This window comes from Salminus brasiliensis, chromosome 4, assembly GCF_030463535.1.
Source record: "Salminus brasiliensis chromosome 4, fSalBra1.hap2, whole genome shotgun sequence".
NCBI lineage: Eukaryota > Metazoa > Chordata > Actinopteri > Characiformes > Bryconidae > Salminus > Salminus brasiliensis.
In genome coordinates, this window is record NC_132881.1 from 382,184 (window position 1) to 393,591 (window position 11,408).

At 46.5% G+C, this 11,408-nt stretch overlaps 1 protein-coding gene across 1 annotated transcript in view; it reads left to right on the forward strand.

Annotated features, from left to right (window-relative positions):
- The first annotated feature begins 7,835 nt into the window (after positions 1-7,835).
- Positions 7,836-11,408, forward strand: part of actn1 (actinin, alpha 1) — a 35,309-nt gene continuing 31,736 nt past the window's right edge. Inside the window, 1 exon segment of the mRNA XM_072677245.1 lies at positions 7,836-8,162. Within this exon segment, the coding sequence (XP_072533346.1) occupies positions 8,052-8,162 (111 nt within the window). The 5' untranslated portion in view covers positions 7,836-8,051.

Sequence of the window (11,408 nt, forward strand, 5' to 3'; positions counted from 1 at the left end):
AATAACTCATACTGGATACTCAGTACCCCGTACTGCACACTGAATAACTCATACTGGATACTCAGTACCCCGTACTGCACACTGAATAACTCATACTGGATACTCAGTACCCCATACTGCGTACTGAATAACTCATACTGGATACTCAGTACCCCGTACTGCACACTGAATAACTCATACTGGATACTCAGTACCTCGTACTGCACACTGAATAACTCATACTGGATACTTAGTACCCCATACTGTGTACTGAATAACTCATACTGGATACTCAGTACCCCGTACTGCACACTGAATAACTCATACTGGATACTCAGTACCCTGTACTGCACACTGAATAACTCATACTGGATACTTAGTACCCCATACTGTGTACTGAATAACTCATACTGGATACTCAGTACCCCGTATTGCACACTGAATAACTCATACTGGATACTCAGTACCCCGTACTGCACACTGAATAACTCATACTGGATACTTAGTACTCCATACTGTGTACTGAATAACTCATACTGGATACTCAGTACCCCGTATTGCACACTGAATAACTCATACTGGATACTCAGTACCCCGTACTGCGTACTGAATAACTCATACTGGATACTCAGTACCCTGTACTGCATACTGAATAACTCATACTGGATACTCAGTACCCCATACTGCGTACTGAATAACTCATACTGGATACTTAGTACCCCGTACTGCGTACTGAATAACTCATACTGGATACTCAGTACCCTGTACTGCATACTGAATAACTCATACTGTATATTTAGTAATGCGTACTGCACACTGAATAACTTATACTGGACACTGAATAACTCATACTGGACACTCAGTAACCCGTACTGCACACTGAATAACTCATACTGGACACTCAGTAACCCGTACTGCACACTGAATAACTCATACTGGACACTGAATAACTCATACTGGATATTCAGTAATGCGCACTGCATACTGAATAACTCATACTGCGTACTGAATAACTTATACTGGACACTGAATAACTCATACTGGACACTGAATAACTCATACTGTATATTTAGTAATGCGTACTGCATACTGAATAACTCATACTGCGTACTGAATAACTTATACTGGACACTGAATAACTCATACTGGACACTCAGTAACCCGTACTGCACACTGAATAACTCATACTGGACACTGAATAACTCATACTGGACACTCAGTAACCCGTACTGCACACTGAATAACTCATACTGGACACTGAATAACTCATACTGGACACTGAATAACTCATACTGTATATTTAGTAATGCGTACTGCATACTGAATAACTCATACTGCGTACTGAATAACTTATACTGGACACTGAATAACTCATACTGGACACTCAGTAACCCGTACTGCACACTGAATAACACATACTGGTTATGCATGATTTGTAGTGGATAGTGAATCATTCATACTAAATACAAAAGGAGTGCAGCTGAAAGGGTTAAAGGAAAACTGCAGCTTCAGGAAATATCCATCTGTGACAGGAGGCAGCACCGAGCTGGGAAAGAGAACACACACACACACACACACACACACACACAGGCCAGTGACATCAGCGCTCATTCCTAACACACACACACTCAGGTTCTTAGGAGATTACAGCATGGAGGAAATGACATCAGCATCTCATCATCTTAGAGTCTGGAGACGGTTCTCATGTGAGTCTGACACACACACACACACACACACACACACACACACACACACACACACTGACCTGTCCTTACACACTTACCCATCACATCTAAACTCGTCAGAGGAAAAGACCCGTTCACCTGTCTGTTCTATCACTTAAAGGGAAAGTCCACCAATCTCTAGAATTTCCTCCACAATCAAACAAGATGAACAGACCCCAGTCAGGGGGGGAGGGGTTAGTGTGAAATGCTCCCCCAGTCAGAGCTGGAGTTCTACAGTGGAGGTTCTAGATAAGCTCCCCCAGTCAGAGCTGGAGTTCTACAGTGGAGGTTCTAGATAAGCTCCCCCAGTCAGAGCTGGAGTTCTACAGTGGAGGTTCTAGATAAGCTCCCCCAGTCAGAGCTGTGGTTCTACAGTGGAGGTTCTAGATAAGCTCCCCCAGTCAGAGCTGTGGTTCTACAGTGGAGGTTCTAGATAAGCTCCTCCAGTCAGAGCTGTGGTTCTACAGTGGAGGTGAAGGGAAGCAGACGTCTGAAGCTCTAATAAAAGCTCCTCACAGAAAGTTCTTCACCTAATGGTGATGAAGACGCTGCCTGATGCCTGAGACTGAATTATGAGAAGAATTTAATGGGTGGAGTTCCCCTTTAAAGTACTTCTGTTTCTGGTGGAATTTTGGTGTGTGTGTGTGTGAGACTGTGACTGACTGACTCCCATACATGGCCCTCGCTCGGTGCCGGTTGGTTCCAGAATGCAGCTGGAATGTTCTGGAAGTTGGCCACGGTTCTATCAGACACAATTACCACGGCCCACATGACCCACGCCTCACACACACACACACACACACACACACACACACACACTTCTGTCTGTGTGTATGATTAAAGTGAAAGTTCAACCAAAAATACCCCCCAGCCCACAGATGCAGCTGATCAGCTGAGACGTGTTCAGCTCTTCTGAAGGTTAGCACTGGAGCTGTGAGGCTGATGTAGCTAACATGTAATGGAAGCTTATGGACACCAATTAGCAAGGTGCTAACCGCAGGCCTACAGCATCTCTCTCTCTCTCACTACACTTTACACTCCACACTCCACTCTACTATACTGCACACTATACTCTACACTTTACACTACACTCTACACTATACACTCTATACTTTACACTCCACACTATACTCTATACTTTACACTACACTCTACACTATACACTCTATACTTTACACTCCACACTATACTTTACACTCCACACTACACTCTACACTATACACTCTATACTTTACACTCCACACTATACTCTATACTTTACACTCCACACTATACTCTATACTTTACACTCCACACTATACTCTATACTTTACACTCCACACTACACTCTACTATACTGCACACTATACTCTACACTTTTCACTCTACACTATACTCTACACTATACTCTACACTATACTCTACACTTTACTCTACACTATACTCTACACTATACTCTACACTTTACACTATACTTTACACTACACTCTACACTATACTTTATACTCTACACTTTACACTACACTCTACTCTACACTTTACTCTACACTATACACTCTATACTTTACACTCCACACTTTACACTATACTCTATACTTTACACTCCACACTACACTCTACTATACTGCACACTATACTCTACACTTTACACTACACTCTACACTATACTTTACACTACACTCTACACTCTATACTTTACACTCCACACTATACTCTATACTTTACACTCCACACTACACTCTACTATACTGCACACTATACTCTACACTTTTCACTCTACACTATACTCTACACTATACTCTACACTATACTCTACACTTTACACTACACTCTACACTATACTTTACACTACACTCTACACTATACTTTATACTCTATACTTTACACTACACTCTACTCTACACTTTACTCTACACTATACACTCTATACTTTACACTCCACACTTTACACTCCACACTATACTCTATACTTTACACTCCACACTACACTCTACTATACTGCACACTATACTCTACACTTTACACTACACTCTACACTATACTCTACACTTTTACTACACTCTACACTATACACTCTATACTTTACACTCCACACTACACTATACTCTACACTTTTCACTCTACACTATACTCTACACTTTACACTCCACACTCTACACTCTACTATACTGTACACTATACTCTACACTATACACTACACTCTACACTATACTCTACACTTTACACTCCACACTCTACACTACACTCTACATCTTACACTCCACACTCTACACTCTACTATACTGCACACTATACTCTACACTTTACACTCTACACTCTACAATTTACACTACACTCTACACTACACTCTACACTATACTCTATACTTTACACTCCACACTACACTCTACTATACTGCACACTATATTCTACACTATACTCTACACTTTACACTACACTATACACTCTATACTTTACACTCCACACTATACAGTCTACACTTTACACTCCACACTCTACAATTTACACTACACTCTACACTACACTCTACACTATACTCTACACTTTACACTACACTCTACACTCTACACTTTACACTCCACACTACACTCTACTATACTGCACACTATACTCTACACTATACTCTACATTTTACACTACACTCTACACTATACTCTACACTTTACACTACACTCTACACTATACTCTACATTTTACACTACACTCTACACTATACTCTACACTTTACACTATACTCTACACTATACACTCTACACTTTACACTCCACACTCTACACTCTACACTACACTTTACACTATACTCTACACATACTCCACTATACTGGATGCTGGTATGCTGGACAGCATTTGTTATGGTCATTTTCACATCAGGACCCCACAGCAACACTCGAACCACAGCAACAGTCGGACCTAACGTCTGTAACGGTGTGTGTAGGCCGTGCTCTGTCTCGACCACTGGGTGTTTTGAACTGCAGTCTCTTGAAAGGAAAAGCTAGCTAAGCTTACCTAACGCTAGCCTCTACTGTTAGCAGTGTGCTTTAGCAGTTAGCCTCCTGTAGCTTAGCTGTTAGGTTCAGGTATGTTAGCTACCTTGTGCTAAATGCTACATCCCCCTGTCTCCATGTCTGTTGTTTAAGAGAGCTCTGTCCCTGGCGTTAGCGTTAGGGCCGGAGTTCAGCAGATAGGTGGAGAACGTCAGCGAGAGAGAGGAGAGGAACAGAAAGGCGGTACAGTGAGGAAGAGAGGCTGAAGCCCAGCCAGGAGCCGGGCTTGGCCTTTATATCCGGACCAGGATATCTCCAGCCGTCATCTTTGTGTTGGCAGCGCTAACAGCCCAACTTTCCCACATCCTCCCTCCATCACTCTTATCCAATAAAAACAGAGACGGACTCGGGGCGAATGCGGCGGCTGCAGTGATGCTGTCTGGGACTCGACGTGATGCGCTGGATTCTAACAGTACATATTAAACCCAGTCTGCTCAGAGCTGCTGACGTTACTGCCCTAGTTTGGTGACAACCTTCCTGGTTGACCAGATTAGCTCTTGACCAGTACTGGGCATGTTTTCATTTGGGCTTGATGGTTTAGCCAGTCTACCATCATGACCAAGCTAGTTAACCAGAATGACCAGTATGACCAACCTGACTGTTAAGACTAAGCTAGGTTACCAGCTTGACCATCATGATCAACCTGACCAGTATGACCAGCATGACCATCACAACCAAGCTAGTTAACCAGCATGACCATCATGACTACCATGACCAGTATGACCAGCATGTCCAACCTGACTATTATAACCAAGCTAGTTGACCAGTATGGCTGGCATGACCATAAAGACCAAGCTAGTTGACCAAGCTGGTCTTACTGGTTGACCAGTGTGATTAGGCTGGTCATAATGGTCACACTGGCCAACCAGTACGACCAGCTTTATGACCAGCTTGGTCAGGTGGGTCATGCTGATAGACAGGCTAGTCCATCAAACTCAAAGGAAAACATACGTTGTCTAGCATGGCCCACCCTGACGAATGGGGGAGAGGGTGACGGATGGCTGTAGCATCACTGGGGATCAAACCTGTGGCCTCCTGACGCTTAGATGGCTGCTCCACCCGGAGTTGAACCTTTGAATGTGGAGACTGTGTGGGCGGGGCCTCTCTCGGTCGTACAGGAGAATGATTGATTAAACTGGGAAGCTAATCGCTGCTCAGTCCTGAGCTGAACTTCAGGGAGTGAGGAGCCATAAACACCTCCTCACTCTTCCTCAGCCTCTGTGTGTGTGTGTGTGTGTGTGTGTGTGTGTGTGAGAGAGAGAGAGAGAGAGAGAGAGAGAGAGAGAGAGAGAGAGAGAGAGAGAGAGAGACATCACTTTCCGAACTACTGTGCCACTTGAAAGTTTGTCCATAAAAGGAAGTTCACTCTAGGAGCAAGTGTGTGTGTGTGTGTGTGTGTGTGTGTGTGTGTGTGTGTGTGTGTGTGTGTGTGTGTGTTTGCCTTACATGGCAGACGCGCTTTGCCCGGCCTTGTTGGGAATTTATAGACAGAGAGGATTGCCCTAGGTGAAACCTCTGTAACCTTGGTTATACCCCTTCACTTCCTCTGCTCATCACCACCTTGATGATCTAGCACTTAAGGAACCCAGAATGGTTCTAGTATGTTATGCCCCCTGAGCTCCTCCTACAGCGTCTGTGTGAGTCTGTGAGCCAGAACCAGTCAGAATTCCTTTCGACACCCTTCACCGCTCTGATTTCAGAAGCAGGGGAATTCAGGCTACCATGAAATGGGCTGTGTCTCATTCACAGAGCTGCACACTTCGATGGCTGCACGTGTCCCAAACCCTGTCCCGTTCTCCCAGTGTGGCCAAGAACGGTGACCTCCTTCTGCTCAGAACTCTCACCTTTGTTTCACAAGCTCCTACAAAAATGTCCCGCAGAGTCGGTGTGAAGCCCAGTCTCTCCCCCCGTCCCAAACTCACTCCCAGAAGACCTGCACTCTGCTGCGCTGATAACTAGCACCCTTAGGCTAAGCTTTTGATCTCGAGTTGAATTGAACTAGAAGTGAAGTGATCATGTTAGCTAGAGTTCGCCTGGGTTCGTCTGAAATACGGGTTAGCTTGTGAGTTTAACTTGCTAAGTAGCATTAGCAACTCTGGCAGTACCTACGTTTGTTTGTCAAATAAATAAATACAGCTAAATAAAAAAATAAAGAAATGCTGAGTAAATAAGAGCAGTTCCAGCGAGATGGCAGCGTGCAGGAGTCCTGACAGCCCAGCCGGTGTACCGCTTCAGGGAGCTTTGGGAAGGAAGCGCCACACCACCCTAGCAACCACCTGGGATACCAAAGCAACCACCTAGCAACCCCATAGCAACAACCTGGGATACTATAAGAATAGTTTAGCAACACTAAGGCAACCAAGTCTTCGTTCCTATTGGCTCGTCTCAAAGATGATATTTGCTCTAAAAAATACAAATATTGTGGAGGGGTCAAACTGCTGGGTTCTGGAGCAGTGGAACCGTGTTCTCTGGAGTGATGAATCATCTATCTGGCCGTCTGATGGATACCCCTGGGTTTGATGGAGGCCTGCTGAGGGGCACACGTTCCCACAGGTCCCCTCCGGCCTCCTGAGGAAGGCCATCTCCTGGACGAGAGGACGCTCTTACACACCGTACGGAACTCCTGGGGTGTACAGAAAGCTCTTATGTGTGATGGTCAGGTCGTCCACATATTTCTGGCCAAACTGTGCATAATAATACTACTGATAATTAGGTAATGTATCAGTGTGTCAAATGAGCAGACTGAGTTGCAGGGGTGGAGGGAACCCTGCACAGATGCCTGCAGGACCCCTCGCAGGACAACAAGGAGCTGCTAAAGCGCTCACGGCCAAAGGAGTCGACTCTCGTAAGCGAACGGATCTCGACGAATCGACTCTTTGAAAAGACTCGCGAGTAATTACTGCAGATTTTTTTAACCCCTGCACTTCTGAACGAAGCGCGCGCGCACACTCTGACTGACACGGGCTCCGTCCAATAGCAGCTACCTCTGCAGCAAAAGGGCGGGGGCTTAGGGCACGTGATCATCAGCCAACCAGATTACATGCCGCGTCAGTACCCCCCCCCCCTCTCCCTCCTCCACCTCCACCACCCTCCCTTTACAGCGAAGTTTCTGCCCCCAGTTGCTCGCGCTGGAGGTTCTGCCTGCACGCAGTAAGGCAGGAGAGAGAGAGAGAGAGAGAGAGGGAGGAAGAACCCGAGGGGAGGCAGAGAGAGGCAGGCTGAGGCAGTAGTGAAGCAGCAGCGTGTTTATTTCCAGCTCGGGAGAGTTCGGGGTGTCGAGTGTTCCTCAGCAGCAGCTCCAGCTCCTCTATCAGCCTCAGTCAGTATGGATCACCATCACCTCTATGATGGAGAGGAGAACGACTACATGCAGCAGGAGGACGACTGGGACAGAGACCTGCTGCTGGACCCAGCCTGGGAGAAACAGCAGAGGAAGGTAGGAGGGGGGAGAGGGGGAGAGGGGAGGAGGAGGAGGGGCGTTAGCAGTGAAGAGGGGTCTTGAGTGGTCTTGGTTGTAGAACAGTAGCCTCCAGTAAAGCCTTGGAAGCACTAAGGTGGGGGTGGTAGTCCTGAAGGTAGTGTAGTTCCCCAGCTAGTGGCTCTAGAGTGGAGGTGATGGGCATAATTAGAGGGGGGGGGGGGTCTAGTAGTGGCCCTAAAATGGGTCTAGTGTCCTAAAAAAGTTAGTAGCCGTAAAGAAGGAGCAGGAGCTGGTGAAGGGCCCTGCACTGTTATAGTGGGCCTAAGAGAAGGGAGCAGTTGGGTGACTAGGCTTAAAAGGAGTTGTAGCCCTAAAGCTGACAGAGGGATAAATAGCCCTCAGTAGGAAAATGTAGCCCTGGTGGCCACAGGAAGGGTGTAGTAGCCCAGTGAAAAGAGGGAAGAAACAGTGACATTATGGCTGTAAAGAGTTGGGTAGTGTCTCTGGTAGGTTTGAGAGACTAGAAATAGGGGTAGTGGTCCAAGCAGTGGAGGATAGTAGCCCCACGGTCAAGGGTAGCAACCTTAAAGAGGTAGATTGTAGCCCTAGAAAGTGGGATAGGGGTATTTGGAAGTGGGCATTGGTCGCAGAAAGGTGGTAGTGGCCCAAGGAATGGGGTTAAGGGCCCTACAGAGGGAGGTTGCAGCCCAGGAAACAGGGCAGTAGCCCTAAAGAGGGGGGCAGGGTATACCTCCTAAATGGGTGGGAGTATTGACCCTAGAGAGAAAGGTACTGGCTGGTAAGTGAGTAGCATCACTAACGCCCCGAAGAGGGTAATAGTAGTCCCAGAAATACAGGAGATGGTGGGGGGGGGTGGTCGGGGGGAGGGTGGGGGGGGTTGTTAGTAGTAACCCTAAAAAGCATAAAATGAGCATCTGTGCTTTAGGAAGGCACAGTGTGTTGGTGTGCTAGGCTGAGTGGTCTGAGGCAGTGTCTGTTGGGTCCAGACTTGTAGTGTGAGTGTGTGTGTGTGTGTGTTCGTGTTTAGCGGATGGGCTGCAGGTTCCAGCATGCAGCTGCGTCCTCAGGCCCACAGAGCTCCAGCACTGTGCTGTAGCAGCATGTCTGCGCCTCTCTGCTCATCTGAGCTCGTTTAGCATCGCTTTCCATTCCAGCCCAGTGTGTACAGATGTGTGTGTGTGTGTGTGTGTGTGTGCAACAGACGACCCCTGACCCCTTGAATGGTCACTTTTTTTAGAGTGAGTCGGGCATTACTGTGTCTGCCCTGCCCTCGCACACCTGGTTTACCACAGCAGCTCGTACCTGAGGACAGAAAGGGCGTGTTGGAGCAGGAAAACAGTGAAGTGTGTGTGTGTGTGTGTGTTGGGGGGTGGTAGAGGGGGGGGGGTTAAGCTCTTCAGAAGCAGGATTGAGAAACTCTGCTGCACGGGTCGATAATCTGGAGGATCTGAATCAGAATCAGAAGCTTTATTTGCCAAGAACAAGCTGTACGAGGAGGGTTTCTCAGCGCTGGTGTGAACGGAAATGTGGAAACGTGCAATAGTGACAATAACCAAGAGTGAAGTGTGTGTAGCGGGTCTGTAGACGTGGGCTGAGGTGTGTGTGTGTGAGCTCTGAATGGTGGATGATGAAAGTGCTGTAATTTAATAGGGCTGGGCGATGTGTGCTACACCTGAGTGCGATGTGAATCAGGTTCAGTATAGTATATGAAAGAGCAGAGCTGGGCGATGTGGTCTTAATGTATCACTGAATTTAATCCTGCAGGTTTATGGTGATGAAGTGAGTAAGAAGTTATTATTATTATACAGAATACTTCAGAAGGAAGTGAAATGTATAGACCAGTGTCCATACAGTTACAGCTGGGATGAGTACAGTAAGCCCACCTGCCTGCTGAACAGTACTGTACGAGCGGCGGTGCTGTGCCCCTGTGAGCTGCGAGGAGGCCGAGCGAGGCCTACAGAAAGTATTTGGGAGTAATGGCAGGGCTCAAAAATTCGCTCCCACACTTCCAACCCCTCCTTTTTTGAAAAGTAGATGGGAGGGAGAAAGGGAAAAGCACGCTGCGGTTAAGGCCGGCCTTCATGGGACTGAGCCTGCTGCCCAAAAATGGTAATAACACACACACGCTGCTGCTGCCGCTGCTGCTGCCGCTGCTGCTGCCGCCGCCGCTGCTGGAAAACTTTACCCCCCTTTTCTTTTCCCTTTTTTTTTTACTCTCTTTTTTTCCCCAGACTGTGGAAAGCTCCGGCCTCCGCTTTCCCAAATGATGTCATTAACACAGAGCTACCAGGAGGAAGGCTTAGCCGAGCTCGCCCCTCAGGTAGATCTCAGCGCGCAGTGTTCAGCAGAACACTTTTAGGGCTGGGCGGTGTGGCAGAGATATGACTCTGTGGTACCGGTCGATACCGTATTTAAAAAATGAACGTAGAAGTTAAAATGAGAAACGTCTGGCGTCTGTAAAGCCAGTTAAACAGGGCTCAGTTCCTCACCTGCACTCAGTACATCATCATATTACCCAGAGCTAATGACCAGACCGGCAGCATGGTGACCGCAGTACTGCACCCTGTCCACACCTGCGCAGGTTAGGGATGTAAAGCTGGACTGCTCTCAGACAGTGAAACACCGCCGGCTCCTGTGACCACGCCTGCTGGCACCCTCTCTGTGAGGGGATCGGTCAGCTGTGAGGAATGAGACTGACCGGTGGTTGCGGACGCTAGCGCAGGCTGTACTGAGCGCGCGTCCACTGAAACGGTCAACCTTCACCAAAACAGGAAGGAGAACTAAACTGGCAGGAAGTTCTGGATGGAAAACAGTAAAAGGCTAAAGCTACGGCTAAAAACAGGCTAGGCCACAAAGCTGTTAGCTAGGGGCTACGGCTAACAACATGCATTAAGGACACTCTGAATGAAGGCATTGTGGGATACATCTGATCATCTGCCTGAAACCAGACGATCAATTATTTGCTGATGCTGATAGAATTTCCCTACCTTTATTATTATTATTATTATTATTATTATTATTATTATTATTATTATTATTATTGTGTTATTATTGTGTTATTATTATCATTATTATTATTGTGTTATTATTATCATTATTATTATTGTGTTATTATTATCATTATTATTATTGTATGATTATTATTGTTATTGTTGTTGTATTAATATCTTATAATTGGTCTGTGATCAGTTGCTGTACTTTATGTAGGAGAGGTCTAGTTAATGAGGGTGGAGTGCAGTG